The sequence below is a fragment of the Microcaecilia unicolor genome, chromosome 7, assembly GCF_901765095.1.
Source record: "Microcaecilia unicolor chromosome 7, aMicUni1.1, whole genome shotgun sequence".
Taxonomy (NCBI): domain Eukaryota; kingdom Metazoa; phylum Chordata; class Amphibia; order Gymnophiona; family Siphonopidae; genus Microcaecilia; species Microcaecilia unicolor.
Window position 1 is genome coordinate 66,964,217 of NC_044037.1, and position 19,772 is coordinate 66,983,988.

Below are 19,772 nucleotides of genomic sequence, written 5' to 3' on the forward strand. Positions count from 1 at the left end.
CCAGGTTTTTAAAAGCCCTTGGAGTTCTCAACTTTCTAATAAATGTGTGTTGCAATTTGTTTACCAGTTGCATTTCTACAGGTTAGAATAGTCGTCACTCTTTCATTAATTTGTTTATAGCCAGGAGTTGAAGCTTCAAGCCATGAAGCAAGAGTTTTTGCTGGCAATTTTAAAATTTAACCCATATTCATCATGCTGAAAGCATAATTAGAGGCACAATTGGAGCCCCATTTTTCCAACTCACTCCGTTGCCTTTTCCAGTCAGTAAGTTATTCTAACCACTCCAAGTTCAGTTCCAGCTTTATGGATGCACTCACCTTGTCTATTCTTTTTGTAAATTCAAGTTTCTCCTCTATAAACAATACAACTTTTTTTTTTCTCTTGACTTGCCATTGCAGAGAAAGCAGGGTCACAGGTGAAAAGTGAATAAAAAAGGTACTGTAAATGTAAAGTTGAAGAAATGATAAGAGTAAAATATAAAAACTGATAATACCGAGCAACTATACTGCCTTATGACTGAACGTGACGGCAGGAAAGAGAGAGAGAACCACATGTATCTGAATGATGACGCTGTGATGTATATGTGTATATATGGAGGAATGGCCTAGTGGTTAGAGTACCGGTCTTGAAATCCAGAGGTGGCCGGTTCAAATCCCACTGCTGCTCCTTGTGATCTTGGGCAAGTCACTTAACCCTCCATTGCCTCAGGTACAAACTTAGATTGTGAGCCCTCCTGGGACAGAGAAATATCCAGTTTACCTGAATGTAACTCACCTTGAGCTACTACTGAAAAAGGTGTGAGCAAAGTCCAAAATAAATAAAGCCTGGTAGGCTTGAACCATCTTTTGTTTGATTGGTATGGATTCCACAGCATGTGGTCTGACTACATGATAAACCAGCTTTCTACAAAGGAAAATTACTTCTTGTGCTGCTGACTTCGTCAAAGACATATGTCAGTGTGCACTAGCCGTCCACCTTGTCTCCTGGGAGCATGCAGAGGTGTGCACGTCTCAGGAACAGTGTCTTCGATAACAACTGAGAATGATAGAGGGGAGCTTGCTACAATCAGGTTTGTGAATGATGATTTATTCTTTCTGGATGGTCACAAGCCCTCTTTGTATTGACAGTGAATTATCTGCTGGACAGTGATACATAGTTGGTGATTGGTCCATGTGTCAGTTGACTGACAGCAGGGCCAAGGATGGTGGATGAAAGAGAAGTCAGAAGAGGTTGTGAGAGGGGAAGAAGTTAGGAAGGAAGAAAAGAAGATTTGCCTGGTATAGATCTCTCTCAGAGGAGCTAGAGAGACTGACTTTTGGTCTGAGCACTGGTGAACTGAATTCCTTGTGATAAAATCTGACAAGGTCAGTTGGCTCTATGGATTCTCCAAAGACTGTGTAACCAGACTGTGTAACAGAGCAAAGATCTTGGACTTTATTCCTGAGCAGGAAGATAGAATTGCTTATATTCTGCTGGAATCTAAAAGGAGGAATCCTATTCACACCACTAGATGTTTGGAATAGAGAGTTGCACGGGGACAGAAATCCAACCCGTCCCCATTGGAATCTAACCTGTCCCTGTGTGGAATCTAACTCGTCCCACTGCAAGTAGTCTCCTCCATCCCAGCTCCCTGCCCGCCAAGCCCTTGCCGTGCCGCAGTCACCTCCCCCCCCCCCCCCCAAGAAAGCCAGATTCTATAAGCACTAAAATTGTTAGTAAAAGTAACATAAATCATTTTCTTCTGTACTCTCAGACAGCAGATGTACAGATCAGCAGAGGACTCAAAGCAGTCCAAATTCCAAAACAATTAAAATTAGAAACAACACAGTTTATACCTAATTGTTTAACCACCCGTAGGATTCACCTTTGGGATTAAAAAGCAAAACCATGTACATGTAAGGACTGGATAAATGAATTAAAACAAAGTTTAAAACAAATGCCCTTAATACGTAATACTGGATGCAGTATTCACATAGCAAGCAGCCTGAGGCAAAAGATTTATTTTCTACTGAACATAATTAACTTTGTTTGAATTTGTCTAATAGTGTTCTGAACTGAACAATGTTGGCACATTAGACTGATGCTGGACAAAACTTCTGCATGAAGGAAGCCCTTCTCTAATTATTCATTACCTTTCTGTGAAAAAGTAGTGATAAAAAAGGCAAGTGCATTTATAATATACCACTGCAATTCACAAAACAAAAGGAGCAAGTTTCCACATGCCATCTTTTTCTTTTGATCTAGGCACAGGGGGAAAAAAAGATTTTAAATGCTCCTAGGTTTCAACTTAATTCATGTTTAACGTGGGATATAAATGTCACAAATAAGTAAATTGATAGAAACTCTGAATGTTGAGCACCTGATTCTCATAACATTTTGTCTGTTTTAGTGGCCCTTTACCAGGAGAAAAAAATCTCTGCACAAATATAACACATGCTAGGGTGTCTCTATAACCAGCCCTTCCAAATAACACATTAGACCACCAGGCCAGGAGGATGAGGGGTTGTGGCCAGCCTGGGGGGACCCACTCTCTGGCAGTGCTTGTCATGATGATGGTGGTGGTGGCAGGCAGAGAGTGGTCATGGGGTGGGGTGGGGGGTGGAATCAAAAAACAGAAGAATCTTCAGCCCAGTTTTGGTGCCAAAGCCAAAACCGAAAATTGGTCATCCTTTATATATAACTCAGTATTGCCATGAGAGTTACCTCTGTGCTGTGCCCCTCATGGAAACCTGACTCATTAGAATGAAAAGTTATTTGAAGACCAGAATTTAGAGAGTGGTGCTTGTGGTACAGATATCTGATGAGACTGCTGGTAGAGCAGCCCTTGCCCTTGATAAGAGAGAGCTGCTTCTAATTTACCAATCCCGATGCAGAAAACAGCCTGGCTATTGAAAGGGCGAGGCTCCACATAAGAAATTACTTTGCTCAAGTCATAGCGACCTTGTTATGGTTTAGGAATTCTTCTGTGTCCCTGCCGTATGTGAGGACCTGGAAAATCTTTGAAGGTTGGTGTGACGATCATCTGGTGTCTCCGTTGAAGGTTTCGGTACAGGAGATGTTTGACTTCTTGCAGAATGATTTTGAAAAGGGTTTAATGCTAGTGTCCTTTAGAGTACATTTGGTAGCAATAGCTTGTTATCGAGATTTGGTGCAGGAGTGGTCCTTAGAGACACATCTGAACATTTTGAGGTTTTTTAAAGATGTGAAATTGCTTAGAATGCCTAGACACCCGGTGGTACCTCCTTGGGATCTTAATTTGGTGTTATCTACCTTGATTCATGCTTATTTAGAACCAATTCAAGATTCTACTCTGAAGGATCTTACATTAAAGGTGCTTTTTCTGCTAGCCACCTGAAATTAAATATGACCAAAACCGAGCTTCTCATTTTCCCCCCCAAACCCACCTCCCCGCTCCCCCCGTTTTCTATTTCTGTTGATGGCTCTCTCATTCTCCCTGTCTCCTCAGCTCGAAACCTTGGGGTCATCTTTGACTCTTCTCTCTCCTTCTCTGCTCATATCCAGCAGATTGCCAAGACCTGTCGTTTCTTTCTTTACAACATCTGTAAAATCCGCCCCTTTCTTTCCGAGCACTCTACCAAAACCCTCATCCACACCCTTGTCACCTCTCGTTTAGACTACTGCAATCTGCTTCTTGCTGGCCTCCCACTTAGTCACCTCTCCAGTCGGTTCAAAACTCTGCTGCCCGTCTCGTCTTCCACCAGGGTCGCTTTACTCATACTACCACTCTCCTCAAGACCCTTCACTGGCTCCCTATCTGTTTTCGCATCCTGTTCAAACTTCTTCTACTAACCTATAAATGTACTCACTCTGCTGCTCCCCAGTATCTCTCCACACTCGTCCTTCCCTACACCCCTTCCCGTGCACTCCGCTCCATGGATAAATCCTTCTTATCTGTTCCCTTCTCCACTACTGCCAACTCCAGACTTCGCGCCTTCTGTCTCGCTGCACCCTACGCCTGGAATAAACTTCCTGAGCCCCTACGTCTTGCCCCATCCTTGGCCACCTTTAAATCTAGACTGAAAGCCCACCTCTTTAACATTGCTTTTGACTCATAACCACTTGTAACCACTCGCCTCCACCTACCCTCCTCTCTTCCTTCCCGTTCACATTAATTGATTTGATTTGCTTACTTTATTTATTTTTTTGTCTATTAGATTGTAAGCTCTTTGAGCAGGGACTGTCTTTCTTCTATGTTTGTGCAGCGCTGCGTACGTCTTGTAGCGCTATAGAAATGCTAAATAGTAGTAGTAGCTATCTGTTCGGTGAGGGAGTGTCAGAGTTGCAGGCCCTTTCCTGTCAGGAGCCATTCTTCATCTTTTCAGAAGAGAAAGTGGTCTTCTGGTCGGTACCATCCTTTTTTCCCAAGGTTGTAACTGTTTCATCTAACTTGGTTTTCTCCGAGGACAAGCAGGCTGCTTGTTCTCACTGATGGGTGACGTCCACGGCAGCCCCTCCAATCGGAATCTTCACTAGCAAAGTCCTTTGCTAGCCCTCGCGCGCCCGCGCGCACCGCGCATGCGCGGCCGTCTTCCCGCCCGAAACCGGCTCGAGCCGGCCAGTCTTCTTTCGTCCGCACTCGGTACGGTCGTGTTTTCGCCGTGTCGAGCCCCGGACAGTCGACCTCGCGCGTCCTTTTTCAACGTGTTTTTTCTTCGGAAAATCCTCAAACTGTTTGGGAAGTGCTCCGGAAGCCCTCTCGGGTTTCGTTTGCCCCTTCCCGTATTTTTCAGATTTTGCCCCGGTAAGTTTTCTTTCGTCGTCGGGGTAGGCCTCTTTTCGGCCTCAGTCGAGATTTTTCTCCCTTAAAGTTTTGGTGCTCACTTTCGTCATTTCGGATTTTGATTTCGCCGGCGTGATTTTTCCGCCCATGACATCGAAGCCTTCCAGCGGCTTCAAGAAGTGCACCCAGTGCGCCCGGGTAATCTCGCTCACTGATAGGCACTCGTCGTGTCTTCAGTGTCTGGGGGCCGAGCACCGTCCTCAGAACTGTAGTCTGTGTTCCCTGTTACAAAGGCGGACTCAGGTAGCGAGATTGGCCCAGTGGAACGTTTTGTTCTCGGGCTCTTCGTCGGCATCGACACCGGGGTCATCGAGTGCATCGACGTCGTCAGCGTCCAGACCTTCATTCTCGGCCGCCAGTGCATCGAGTGCATCGAGGCATCGGCCCTCTGCATCGGCGCCGAGACATCAGATAGCTGCATCGACGTCGGTGGTACCGGGACCTCGTCTGCTGATGTTGTCGGACGGTGGTGCATCGTCAGGAGTGCAGGTGAGGGCTGTCCATTCCCCTGCTGGTGGCGGTGAGCCTTCGGGTGGGTCTCCCCCTACCCTGAGGGCTCCTGCGGTACAGCCCCCCCGAGATCGACCTCCTTCGACCTCGGCCCCGAGGAAGCGACGGCTGGATTCTACGTCCTCCTCGTCGGTGCCGGGGAGCTCCGGTGAAATGCTTCGGAAGAAGTCGAAGAAGCATCGACACCGGTCCCCTCCCCGCGTCGGCACCGAGAGCTCTGGGTCGCCGAGGGAGTCGGCACCCAGCAGGCATCGGCACCGAGAGGACCGCTCACCCTCTGTTCAGGAGGTGTCAATGCGCTCCTCTCTGGACAGCCCGGAACAGCCTCCACGCCCGGAACAGGTTCTGACGTCGACGCCTGCATCGACCTCCATGCCTTTCTCTGCAGCCGCTCTGAACGAGAGCCTCCGGGCCGTTCTCCCAGAGATTCTGGGAGAGCTGTTGCGCCCTACCCCTCCGGTACCGGCGGTGCTTGCGCCTCCGGTACCGTCGAGCGTGGCGCCGGCTGGCCCATCGCCCGGGGTGAGGTCCCCGACGTCGGTACCGCGTGCGGTGCCGACTGCAGCCACCTCCCAGGAGGGCTCCCCGACTACGTCGGCAGAGGGAGCTTCGCCGATGCGGGCGAGGGAGTCTACCTCTCGACGCCCCCATCGTGGACGTGGCTCCACTGAGTCGAGCCGGGCGAGGTTGCAGACACAGGTTCGTGAACTTGTGTCTGACACCGAAGGTGAGGCCTCGTGGGAGGAACGGGAAGACCCCAGATATTTCTCTGACGAGGAGTCTGAGGGTCTTCCTTCTGATCCCACTCCCTCCCCTGAAAGACAGCTTTCTCCTCCTGAGAGTCTGTCTTTCGCTTCCTTTGTCCGGGAGATGTCTACGGCCATCCCCTTCCCGGTGGTTGTGGAGGACGAGCCCAGGGCTGAAATGTTTGAGCTCCTGGACTATCCTTCTCCACCTAAGGAAGCGTCCACTGTTCCCTTGCACCATGTCCTGAAAAAGACATTGCTTGCAAACTGGACCAAGCCATTTAGTAATCCCCACATTCCCAAGAAGATCGAGTCCCAGTACCGGATCCATGGGGACCCAGAGCTGATGCGCACCCAGTTGCCTCACGACTCTGGAGTTGTGGATCTGGCCTTAAAGAAGGCTAAGAGTTCTAGGGAGCATGCTTCGGCGCCCCCGGGCAAAGACTCTAGAACCTTAGACTCCTTTGGGAGGAAGGCCTACCATTCCTCTATGCTCGTGGCCAAAATCCAGTCTTACCAGCTCTACACGAGCATACACATGCGGAACAATGTGCGGCAGTTGGCGGGCTTGGTTGATGCGCTCCCCCCTGAGCAAGCCAAGCCTTTTCAGGAGGTGGTCAGGCAGCTGAAGGCGTGCAGAAAATTCTTGGCCAGAGGGGTGTATGACACCTTTGATGTTGCGTCCAGGGCCGCTGCTCAAGGTGTGGTGATGCGCAGGCTCTCATGGCTGCGTGCCTCCGACCTGGAGAATAGACTCCAGCAGCGGATTGCGGACTCGCCTTGCCGTGCGGACAATATTTTTGGAGAGAAGGTCGAGCAGGTGGTAGAGCATCTCCACCAGCGGGACACCGCATTCGACAAGTTCTCCCGCCGGCAGCCTTCAGCCTCTACCTCTACAGGTAGAAGATTTTTGGGGGGAAGGAGGACTGTTCCCTACTCTTCTGGCAAGCGTAGGTACAATCCCCCTTCTCGACAGCCTGCGGCCCAGGCTAAGCCCCAGCGCGCTCGCTCTCGTCAGCAGCGTGCGCCTCAGCAAGGCCCCGCGGCTCCCCAGCAAAAGCAAGGGGCGAGCTTTTGACTGGCTCCAGCAGAGCATAGCCGACATCCAAGTGTCCGTGCCGGGCGACCTGCCGGTCGGGGGGAGGTTGAAAGCTTTTCACCAAAGGTGGCCTCTCATAACCTCCGATCAGTGGGTTCTGCAAATAGTCCGGCAAGGATATACCCTCAATTTGGCCTCAAAACCTCCAAATTGTCCACCGGGAGCTCAGTCTTACAGCTTCCAGCACAAGCAGGTACTTGCAGAGGAACTCTCCGCCCTTCTCAGCGCCAATGCGGTCGAGCCCGTGCCATCCGGGCAAGAAGGGCTGGGATTCTATTCCAGGTACTTCCTTGTGGAAAAGAAAACAGGGGGGATGCGTCCCATCCTAGACCTAAGGGCCCTGAACAAATATCTCGTAAAAGAAAAGTTCAGGATGCTTTCCCTGGGCACCCTACTTCCCATGATTCAGGAAAACGATTGGCTATGCTCTCTGGACTTGAAGGATGCCTACACACACATCCCGATACTGCCAGCTCACAGACAGTATCTGCGATTTCAGCTGGGCACACGTCACTTCCAGTACTGTGTGCTACCCTTTGGGCTCGCCTCTGCGCCCAGGGTGTTCACAAAGTGCTTGGCTGTAGTAGCAGCAGCACTTCGCAGGCTGGGGGTGCACGTGTTCCCATATCTCGACGATTGGCTGGTGAAGAACACGTCCGAGGCAGGAGCCCTGCAGTCCATGCAGATGACTATTCGCCTCCTGGAGCTACTGGGGTTTGTGATAAATTACCCAAAGTCCCATCTTCTCCCAGCACAGAGACTCGAATTCATAGGAGCTCTGCTGGATTCTCGGATGGCTCGCGCCTATCTCCCAGAGACGAGAGCCAACAACTTGTTGTCCCTCGTCTCGCGGGTACGAGCGTCCCAGCAGATCACAGCTCGGCAGATGTTGAGATTGCTGGGCCACATGGCCTCCACAGTTCATGTGACTCCCATGGCCCGCCTTCACATGAGATCTGCTCAATGGACCCTAGCTTGTCAGTGGTTTCAGGCTGCTGGGGATCTAGAAGACGTGATCCACCTGTCCACGAGTTTTCTCGAATCCCTGTATTGGTGGACAATTTGGTCCAATTTGACTCTGGGACGTCCTTTCCAAATTCCTCAGCCACAAAATGTGCTGACCACGGATGCGTCTCTCCTGGGATGGGGAGCTCATGTCGATGGGCTTCACACCCAAGGAAGCTGGTCCCTCCAGGAACGCGGTCTACAGATCAATCTCCTGGAGTTGCGAGCGATCTGGAACGCTCTGAAGGCTTTCAGAGATCGGCTGTCCCACCAAATTATCCAAATTCAGACAGACAACCAGGTTGCCATGTACTATGTCAACAAGCAGGGGGGCACTGGATCTCGCCCCCTGTGTCAGGAAGCCGTCAGCATGTGGCTCTGGGCTCGCCGTCACGGCATGGGGCTCCAAGCCACATATCTGGCAGGCGTAAACAACAGTCTGGCCGACAGACTGAGCAGGATTATGCAACCTCACGAGTGGTCGCTCAACTCCCGAGTGGTGCGCCAGATCTTCCAAGCGTGGGGCACCCCCTTGGTGGATCTCTTCGCATCTCGAGCGAACCACAAAGTCCCTCAGTTCTGTTCCAGGCTTCAGGCCCCCGGCAGACTGGCATCGGATGCCTTCCTCCTGGATTGGGGGGAGGGCCTGCTGTATGCTTATCCTCCCATTCCTCTGGTGGGGAAGACTTTGTTGAAACTCAAGCAAGACCGAGGCACCATGATTCTGATTGCTCCTTTTTGGCCGCGTCAGATCTGGTTCCCTCTTCTTCTGGAGTTATCCTCCGAAGAACCGTGGAGATTGGAGTGTTTTCCGACCCTCATCACACAGGACGAAGGGGCTCTTCTGCATCCCAGCCTCCGGTCCCTGGCTCTCACGGCCTGGATGTTGAGAGCGTAGACTTTGCCTCTTTGGGTCTGTCAGAGGGTGTCTCCCGCATCTTGCTTGCTTCCAGGAAAGATTCCACTAAGAGGAGTTACTTCTTTCTATGGAGGAGGTTTGCCGTCTGGTGTGACAGCAAGGCCCTAGATCCTCGCTCTTGTCCTACACAGACCCTGCTTGAATACCTTCTGCACTTGTCTGAGTCTGGTCTCAAGACCAACTCTGTAAGAGTTCACCTTAGTGCAATCAGTGCATACCATTACCGTGTGGAAGGTAAGCCGATCTCAGGACAGCCTTTAGTTGTTCGCTTCATGAGAGGTTTGCTTTTGTCAAAGCCCCCTGTCAAGCCTCCTACAGTGTCATGGGATCTCAATGTCGTTCTCACCCAGCTGATGAAGCCTCCTTTTGAGCCACTGAATTCCTGCCATCTGAAGTACTTGACCTGGAAGGTCATTTTCTTGGTGGCAGTTACTTCAGCTCGTAGAGTCAGTGAGCTTCAGGCCCTGGTAGCCCAGGCCCCTTACACCAAATTTCATCATAACAGAGTAGTCCTCCGCACTCACCCTAAGTTCTTGCCAAAGGTCGTGTCGGAGTTCCATCTGAACCAGTCAATTGTCTTGCCAACATTCTTTCCCCGTCCTCATTCCTGCCCTGCTGAACGTCAGCTGCACACATTGGACTGCAAGAGAGCATTGGCCTTCTACCTGAAGCGGACACAGCCCAACAGACAGTCCGCCCAATTGTTTGTTTCTTTTGATCCCAATAGGAGGGGAGTGGCTGTGGGGAAACGCACCATATCCAATTGGCTAGCAGATTGCATTTCCTTCACTTACGCCCAGGCGGGGCTGGCTCTTGAGGGTCATGTCACGGCTCATAATGTTAGAGCCATTGCTGCGTCGGTAGCCCACTTGAAGTCAGCCTCCATTGAAGAAATTTGCAAAGCTGCGACGTGGTCATCTGTCCACACATTCACATCTCATTACTGCCTGCAGCAGGATACCCGACGCGACAGTCGGTTCGGGCAGTCAGTTCTTCAGAACCTGTTTGGGCTTTAGGATCCAACTCCACCCCCCGAGGGCCCTGTTTGTTCTGTTCCAGGCTGCACTCTCAGTTAGTTGGTAAATTTTTTAGGTCAATCAAAGTTATGTCCTCGCCGTTGCGAGGCCCAGTTGACCATGGTTGTTGTTTTGAGTGAGCCTGGGGGCTAGGGATACCCCATCAGTGAGAACAAGCAGCCTGCTTGTCCTCGGAGAAAGCGAATGCTACATACCTGTAGAAGGTATTTTCCGAGGACAGCAGGCTGATTATTCTCACAAACCCGCCCGCCTCCCCTTTGGAGTTGTGTCTTCCCTTGTATCTCTTTTGCTACATATGAGACTGGCCGGCTCGAGCCGGTTTCGGGCGGGAAGACGGCCGCGCATGCGCGGTGCGCGCGAGGGCTAGCAAAGGACTTTGCTAGTGAAGATTCCGATTGGAGGGGCTGCCGTGGACGTCACCCATCAGTGAGAACAATCAGCCTGCTGTCCTCGGAGAATACCTTCTACAGGTATGTAGCATTCGCTTTCTTACCAGTCTTTAAGCAGTGGTGAGGGGCAGTGGCATTCCTAGCCTGCATGACACCCGGGGCGGATCGCCGATGTGCCCCCCCCCCCCCCCCGGGTGCAGACCGCTGGGGGGGTGGGGTGCTGCGGCACGCGCCTGTCGGCTGAGTCGAGTTCGCTAACTTCGTTCGCTGCAGCTCCCTCTGCCCCGGAACAGGAAGTAACCTGTTCCGGGGCAGAGGGAGCTGCAGCGAACGGACGAACGAAGTTAGCGAACTCGGACTAGGCCGACAGGCACGCACCGCAGCACCCCCCAGCGGCGGGCACCCAGGGCAGACCGCCCCCACCGCCCCCCCTCCTTGGTACGCCACTGGTGAGGGGAAAGGTCATAGTTGATGACAGGTTGGATGTGGGAACAAATGCTCCATTGTTATTTGTTGAGAACCAGTGAGTTTAGAAAATCATGCTGTTTGTATGGTGGGCCTTAGAAGAGTAAAGTGGTCTGTAAGGCTACAGTAACTTGCTGGATTAAGGAGGTGAGTGTCTTCGGTGGGCAAATCTGTTTCCATTTTTCTTAAGGCGTATTCAACTCCAAGCCAGATTTCCTCATGAGCAGAATGCAGATTGATTCTAGCACAGTAAATTTGCAAAGCAGCTATTTGGAAGTTCTTACATTCCTTGTGAACATTACAGGTTGGATGTACCAGCTAGGCAGGATGCAGCCTTTGGTGCCCATGTCCTATCCATAGGTATTGCTAGTTTCTGCCCTTGAATAATATTGCTTTGGTATGTCCCAAGCATTGGAACTGGTCTGGAGGGATAAGGAAGCTTAAATTAGGTCTTAACAGCTAATTTTCTTTCTTTGAGACCCTCCAGACCAGTGCAGAACCCGCCCATTTTCTCAGTTGTACATAGTTTCGGAGATGTCTGAAAAAGTGGTTTTCTGGATTCAGAGCTTGTGTTATGTTGTTTTTCATTGGAGTTTTCCTAGTGTTTAGAGGGGAGTATTGTTAAGAAATATTGGCTATTACTAGGTAGCACAGAATACTATATACAATAATGTCACAACTCAGTAGTTCTCAATCTCTACCTATTGGCAGGAGAGAATATACCCCAAGTGTCTTGACTGGAAATTAAATTGGCAGGAAAGACCTAATTAAACCTTACACAGTCATCTCAACTTTTGCCATTTTCTCTAGGCAGGTCAAAAAAGGATGATGAGGCAGCGTGGAAAGTCTGAATCCCAGACACAGAGGTAAGTGGACTGCAGATGCAGAGGGCATAAATAAAAGGCGTTCCTCTGCTATGTGTGCAAATTCCTACAGTGTTAAAATACTATACAGAGATGCTCTGAAATTTGAGCTTGCTGGCAGTGCAGTGCAGTCCATGGTGTTTCTCAGACACTCTTCTATAGTGAGGCAGGAAGTATCAGGCTGACCAGTTTGAAAGGGTGAATCTGTTCATAAAGGCGGTTAATAAATCCCAATAAACAAATTGCAGGGCTCAGAGCAATGAGTTGGGGAGAGCTAATGAGGGTCAGAATCATGTATGTTCTGTTGACATGCATGGAGAATGCAGACACACTTCATAGAGTGGTCACTATGACGTTGCCATGTAGTGTGGCTGCGTTTCCATTATCTGTGGTAAACCTCTCTTACAGGTAAGAAGCTCCACTTTCTGTCACACTGAGCTTGGTCAAGTCCCTTCGTTTCTCTGCCCATTTACCTACTAGGTTTAAAAGTGGCAATATTATTCTTTCCACCTTGAGTACCTGTGTTACAAGAGGACATTGGGCAATAAAAGTGAGTTGAGAGATTGATTGGCCTTTTTACAGATTAGTCTTTTTATGTAGTATCTTGAAATACCCAGCATGCAGGTACAATAATTGGATTATTGTAGCTAGGGTGGGAGGAAGGCATTCTGGGATTTATTTGTAATTATTTAGTATGATGCAAGATTGTGGATGGAGTTCTAAATGTAACTTCATTTTCCTACAGCATCTCCAGGAAAGGAGCTGTCGCAGTAGGACAGAGGATAGCAAAGGTATGCTGTAGAACACAGTCAAGCACATATCTTATTTTGAGTGAGTAGACATATGATTACTAAGGCAGAGGTGCATGCCCAGTGGACTTCTTCTGAAGTGGAAAATTGATAATATGCTGGAGTCAAGCGGTACATCACATGAGCCTTGCAGACAGTTAACCCTTTCTAGCTTGCCACCTTGTAACTCTAGAGGAACTCAATCTACAAAATGACTTGGAAGTTCTGCTCTTGTCCAGCACAGCTTTGTGTGCTGCTTCTGATGTGTGCTGGTATACAAAAAAACAAAACAAAAAAAAACAGCTGCTTAGTTAAGTTTTCTTTCTTTCCCAACAGAGGAAGAGAGAAAGAGAATATAATGAGATGGCATCTACATCTACTACTCGAAAATTTGAGGAGCAAAGAAGGAAGGAAAAGAGAAAGCAGAGAAGGTGGATAGTATGGTAGACGAAGAGGCTGAAGTGAACGACAAGGTACGTGTTGGTACACCTAATATTTATATGTTATGAGGTAGCTTTGCTTTGTTCTCCTTCCTCTCCCTATTAACTTAGTGCACTGTGTGTTGTACATTCCAATCTCAGAGGTAACAGGTGGTGATTGTACATCTTAGTTATTGGTTCCTCTAAGGCAGTTTTCTTGTCGTCCTGTTAGACCAGTCTGGATGTGCGCAATCCATTTAAGATCAAAAGTGAACAATCAGGTTATACAATAAATTTTGTTCCCCTACAAGCAGGTGTATGCAGGGAGCAAACTTTCAGTGGAGACCAGCAAGGGAGATTCAGGTATACTTAATGGTGAAGTCCTCTGACTCTGTGTGTCTGAGCTCTCCCCTAGATTATAGTAAGCCTTTGGCTAACTGCACGTGTGCAGGAGTTCCTGTGTTGAGGTCCGCTCCTCCCCCTTTCATTTTCCTTTATTTATTTATTTTGCTTAACCGATCCTGTCTTCCACATCTATCCCATTCAGCAGTATGGTGACTCAACCAGTACTACATCATTGGTGACAACTGGTTCCTCCCCCGAGGGCCCAGTTTTGGCACCACAGTGGGCGGGGGGGGGGGGGGGTGACCCAAAGGCTGAGCGATCTACAAGGCCGTCTCCCACAAACAGATGCCAACCTACCTCCGGTAGTGGGTTGTGCCAGGAGTCAGCGAGGCCGCTTGTCTGTGTACTGTTGCTTGAATCCCATTCCTCTGACACAGTCTAGAACCATAAGGCTCAGGGAGCTGCGCACAGTATATCGCTTTCTTCATGCTGCCCTCACAGAAACAGCAGTACCACAAGTACTGCGGCAGCCTCTGCCCCCACCCAGTCCCCAAAACAAAAGAATGGGCAGAAAAGCACACTGAAAAAGGTAAGGCCTACAAGAAAGGCAGAGACAAAGCCCTGCCTCAGCAAGGCCAGCTCTCCTTCCACTCCTACAGGGGATAAAAACAGTCCTCCCCCTCAAGGCCCTCCCTTCCCCTAAAATCATGTCCTTCATGCCTATGCCTGTCCTGCTTCCTAAAGCTCCACAGCAGCTGCTAGCCATGCCTCCTACTAATGCATTCCTACAGCTACTACACAAATTCATGCAGGATAATGTCTCCCTCCTGCAAACAACCCAGGCTCCGCTATGCATTGCCTCACAGCCTGTGCCCAACACCCTGTGGCCTGCAGTGGTGACCTCCCTGTCCTCCTTTTTATGGAACCTCCCCATGTCTCATCCCCAGTTTCACAACCCAAGAGCGCAGTGGGCACTGTTCCATCATTCTACCCTTCACTTGACCACCATTTCCTTAGCGTATCCAAAGGATTAGTCCATACTTGTGGGTTGTGCCCATCTACCAGCAGGTAGAGAGATGGAGCAGATTAGAACTTGGCCACATAAGGCTGCTGTGCACTAGGTTCCATTTAGTATTCGGTTAACCAAGCAGTAAGAAGTTAATAGAAAGAAGTAGAACTCCTGCCTCTTCAACAAATAACCCACCAAAAAAAGAAGGAGAAGAAAGAGTGGGATCTGGCCTGATCCTTTAGGACTAAAAAGAAAAATAACAGGTAAGAACTAGTTTTTCCTTCCTTAGCATCTCCAAAGGATTAACCCATACTTCTGGGATGTATAAAAGCAGTCCTCAAGTTGGGAGGGAACACGATAACCCTTCTGCAAGAAATTTATCAGATAAGAGCTCATTTTTCCATGTCATCCTTCCACTCTGACTCTCGGAGACCTGGTCAGATCCTGAGGAAGACATCATGCCTAAAGAGGACCCCCTACCCACCCAACCCCACCTCAATGCACCAACCCACCGTAGAACCAGAGAGGAATATTCCTAGCCCATGTTTTTTGAGAAAGTCTCTAAGCACCTTATCCTCAGTATAGTCAATATACCAGCAGGCAAACATGACTTCCAAGGTATCCTACAGTCATGCCAAGCCCCAGTGAAGGAGGTCATTGCACTATCAGCGCAGGTCTGGTTATTTCTCCTGCTCATCAGTCAGAGAGCCTCACCAATTTCGCTAGGATCTCAACCTTCCCTCCTCACTTAGCTCCTGCACCCCAACCTACTCCAGTCTCTCTCTGACAGTGTGGAGATTGAGCAGTGCATCCTAGACACAATCCCAGTATCACAAAACATCAAAACAATCCTCTTGGTAGTCAGGAAACTATCTACCCAGAAATCATACCAATCCCAATGGACATGCTTCTCCCACTGATCTCTGTCCAATGACTATAATCCTGTCTCTTGCCCCCTACCTTCTGCTACTCTCCAATTCAGGCCTTAAGACCACTTCAGTCCAACTCCATTTATCAGCCATCTCCACCTACCATGACCAGGTCAGCGGCAGACCTATCTCAAATCACATCCTCATATCTTGCTTCACCAGAGTATACACAAATATACACCCTCTCCTTTGAATCTTTCCATTGTCTTGGAACCCCAAGGTTGTCCTCTACTAGTTAATGAAAGAGCCCTTCAAACTCCTTGGCCTCCTTCAAACACCTAACTTGGAAGACAGCTTTCCTCATTGCTATCACCTCTTCCCATAGGGTCTGTGAACTGCAAACCCTGGTCACTTACTTCCCATACATGCAGTTCTTTCCCAATAAAGTTCTTAGATGTACCCACCCCAAATTCCTTCCCAGAGTTGTCTCAGATTTCTACCTCAATCATTCCATAGTGCTCCCATCTTTCTTCCCCTCACTGCATGAATCACCAGCAGAGCGGATCTGCCACTCTGTGGATTGCATCTAATTGAGAAGGAGCAGAGTAGCCAACCAAAGCTTCACATCCTGAGGCTTTGAGTGTGGGACGCAAACACGTGGCCAGGGCAAACAGAGGAGGCAATCGAGGAAACCCGCACCTGTGTTTGTTCATATCTGGAGATGTAGTCCAAGAGCTCATTGGGATCTTTGAAGTTCCTGGTTGCATTAAAAGTTACATGAAGACGGGCAGGATAATAAAGCCCATAGCGTGCCCCAAGCACTTTGAGTCATGCATGCAGGTCTAAAAGCTGTTTCTACTTTATAGCAGTAGTTTTGGACAGATCAGCAGCAATATTAATATGTTATCCTTGCCACATTAGAGAAGATTTAGATTTAGTACTGGTCAGAATAGCTAGTAACACATTGAAGATAAGATGGTACGGAGACCTGCACTGTCCAGAGGCACAAACTATACTACGATAAGCACACTCACTCAAAAGGCTTGTTGAAGGCCCAGTAGAGATGGAACAAATTCCTGAATAAATTTAATCAAATCACTGCCTTCAGGCAGGCCTAGGATCCACACGTTGTTGTACCGACTCCTATTGTTAACATTGTTCAATCCTTGACATAGTACCGCAGGTATTGCCAGTTCAATATGGTCTATACGCCTCTCAAGATTTGCTATAGTCTTCAGTGAGGTGGAAAATTGGTGCTTGAGCAAGGCCAACTCAGATTTTCTCTCGGGTGTAGCGTCATCAGTGGATTTAAACGTGTCCTTCAGAGACACGAATTCCATCATAACTGGCCGCAAGTGTTGAGATTTGGACGTGACTGCCGCCTTCTTGATTGGTGGTGGGGGCTCATGCTTGGAGCGTATCAATCCCATTGACAATGGAAAGGAGGCATCAATTTGATTTTGTTCATTTCCATGCTTCTAACAGCTTTGGAAGGTCGCAGAGTCACAAAAAGTGAGTTACTGCTGCAAGAGTGGAGTGGAGGAGTGGTTAGGGTGGTGGACTTTGGTTCTGGGGAACTGAGGAACTGAGTTCGATTCCTGGTACAGGCAGCTCCTTGTGACTCTGGGCAAGCCACTTAAACCTCCGTTGCCTGCTGCATTGAGCCTGCCATGAGTGGGAAAGCGAGGGGTACAAATGTAACAAAAAAAAAAAAAAGAATAGAGCTGGATCCCAACGAAGGTCAGGAGCTAGATCTCTAGTCTGCCATACAGTGCTGTACTACACTGTAAGTGCAGTTTAGATGTAGTTTGAATATGTGTCTGGACTGCGGGTTGAGGAAGTAATTTCCTTTACTTGTGTCCTGCCAGGCCAGTCCAGAACCATGAATGATAAGAAATCATTTGACTGTTGAAGTAGGATTCACTTGAGGGTTGACATGAAATTGATAAGTCCTCTGTTGCACCATCCTATATAGAGAAGGTGATATCCGTGAAAGTTTCTCTGCCTCCATCTGGTATTATGGGAGTGTAAACCCATGTGTTTGGACTTTTCTGGTAGGACTCAATGAAAGGATATTGGGTAAGGTGTTTTTTTTTTTTTTAATTATTGTTTTACTTTTCAACCAGGCTTCACCCAGGTTTAGACCTGAAAGTGTCTTTTGACACAGTGGACTTGGGAGAATGTGAAAGTGAGATGCTAAGTTTTGCTTTGCTGCCATCCTGTTCTAGTGCAGTAGAAACTCATTTGGGTGTAATCTGTATAGTGCGAATGTCTGTCGTTACAGGTTACTGAAAATGCAAAAGCAGAAGAAGAAGAAATAAAGTGGCTGAGGACACTTCAGAGTACCTGGGATCCAAAAATCTTCACAATTTAGAATAAACCACCATTGTCCAAGAAGTACAGATGATTATTGGCCATATTTATGACTATGAACAGATGGACAATAAACCAGTTACACGCTCGTTTGAAAGCACCAGCTTCAGACTACCTTGGTGCATTTACAGTCCTGTGTGAGGATAGTAGGATAGGCATGCAAACTCTCTCACTGCAGACAGGGTAACTTCTATACTGTGCATATGAGTAAATTAATGAGCATTCAGTAGTGGGAATAAAGTAGTACATATGGGAATCCCATTTAAAACTAGCAGTGGTTGCAATTTTGTCCCATTGGTTTTAGAATTGTAACAAAGAAAGGAAAGTCTTTTAAAATCACATTCCTCTTTCTTAGTGGATTATTTTGGGTGAAATCACATTGCCTTCTTTTAACACTTTACTGCCAGCAGTGAGTGGTTCCTGCTAACCATCATGGTGTCCCGTATGCCCTTGTTCACACAGTATGTGCTATTAGCCCTGTATAGCCTGTTCTGCTGAGTAGTGTATTCATGCTTTCAGTTATTTGTTGCATAGTCAAGTTGAAGTAATGGATATTTTGAGGCTTCTAATCGGGAAGAAGGTTTTACAGAACTAATAAGCTTTTTCACCATGGCAATAATCAGCCATTCATTGGTGACATCAATTCAGATATGACTTCCCAGAGCCCAGAAAAGCCTAGAAGGCTTTCTGAGCATGCCTCTACGGTTCTTTTGAATCGAATCCAACCAGGGTAGCCAGTTTGGTTCACAAGTACCTAATATAAAAAATAAATTGGTTTCTCTCTGATAGTGCCCTCATTATATGGAATTCTTTGTTTTATACACCTAACTTTTCATCATTATTATCAGTTTTTCCTGTCTCCCATTTCTGAACTATACCAGGGGAATTAGGTCCGTCTTTGAAACGAAAGCATTCATCCTTGCTCCTCACATCCACCACTCCTTATTAGGACCATATTTGGTCTTGGTTTCAAAATGAACCTGTGTAATTTAAATATGAAACCATATCTAGAATTGTTTTTAGAATGAAACTAGTTTAAATCTAGTTTTATATCCAGCCAGTGATGGAAAGGGATATTCTTCAAGTACAAGGTGTGTTAGAGGAGCCAAAGATAACTGATAAGATATTTATAACCTTCTTGCCTGTCTTTCAGGATGGTTGCTGCTGTCATAAGTGCCCACAGATTGTCTGACAGACATGCTCACATAGATGAACTTGTATAATAAGATGTTAAGGAGATGGGGAAACATTTTTGATCACACCACACAACACAGGAATAAACCTGAGATCTACAGGGGCTATCCCTGGTACACGCATTCAGTTTGTTTGATTGCTCATACGTACATATGTGAAATTATCGTCACTTCTTTCTACATAGTTTGCACTGTGATCAAAACAAAAGATTTAGCCCCTTCTATGACTGTGTACATATGAGAATAATTCACATTCCAGCACCACGCTAATGTTTCTTATTCACCTTGCTTTCTCATTCCAGGAAATTGGCAGGATTCTGTCTTGTCTACTCAACAAGTTAATTGAGAGGGTACAATTCAGCTTGACTTTATGCCACCCATCTGTCTTTTTTTTCCAATGCTATGATTTGTTTAGTTTCTCTAAAAACAAAGGATGCACCTACTCATATGTAGTATTGCATCCCACTCACAAGAAATCTCCTATGTTCTGCTTTTCTGAAGAATACTATGAATAGACAATTCATCCTTTAAGACCATTATTGCCACTTGTACCAAGTCTGAGCATTTCTCATGCTGCATAGCTGTAGTTGTAGGAGATTTTTCCTCCAGCATTGGATAGAAACTTAAATATTTCCCAGTCTTATTGAGAAAACACTATCACACCAGAGTAGGCTTACTCTGCCCTGTATTTAGAGTGTATTACGGTTGGTACAAAAATCATTACAGACCAGCGTGTTTTATTCCTTTAAATCATACTATTCAATGACATCTCAAGTTGCTCAAAGGAAGGCTCCGTCAACAACAGCAGCAGCAATCTCCATAGCAGTTGGACCACTCCAACCTGCTCCAGTGGTGAATCTTTCGTCAACTACAAGCTCAGGTGATCTCCCTCCCAGTGCGTCTAACAGTGGTTATGGAGCCCATCTATTGTAGCTTCCTGAG

General features: G+C 47.7%; 1 protein-coding gene across 5 annotated transcripts in view; it reads left to right on the forward strand.

The window, feature by feature from the left end:
• The window catches only part of LOC115474031 (H/ACA ribonucleoprotein complex subunit DKC1-like), an 87,674-nt gene extending 68,145 nt beyond the window's left edge, over positions 1–19,529 (forward strand). For 3 of the 5 annotated variants that reach the window (XM_030209316.1, XM_030209312.1, XM_030209314.1), the window contains 4 exons: positions 11,782–11,837; positions 12,580–12,625; positions 12,959–13,095; positions 17,549–19,529. In XM_030209316.1, the coding sequence (XP_030065176.1) occupies positions 11,782–11,837; positions 12,580–12,625; positions 12,959–13,069 (213 nt within the window). In that variant the 3' untranslated portion in view covers positions 13,070–13,095; positions 17,549–19,529. Of the gene's footprint in view, positions 1–11,781; positions 11,838–12,579; positions 12,626–12,958; positions 13,096–17,548 lie in introns of those variants that run through there. The other 2 variants (XM_030209313.1, XM_030209315.1) reach the window with 2 other exon arrangements.
• Positions 19,530–19,772: the final 243 nt, after the last annotated feature.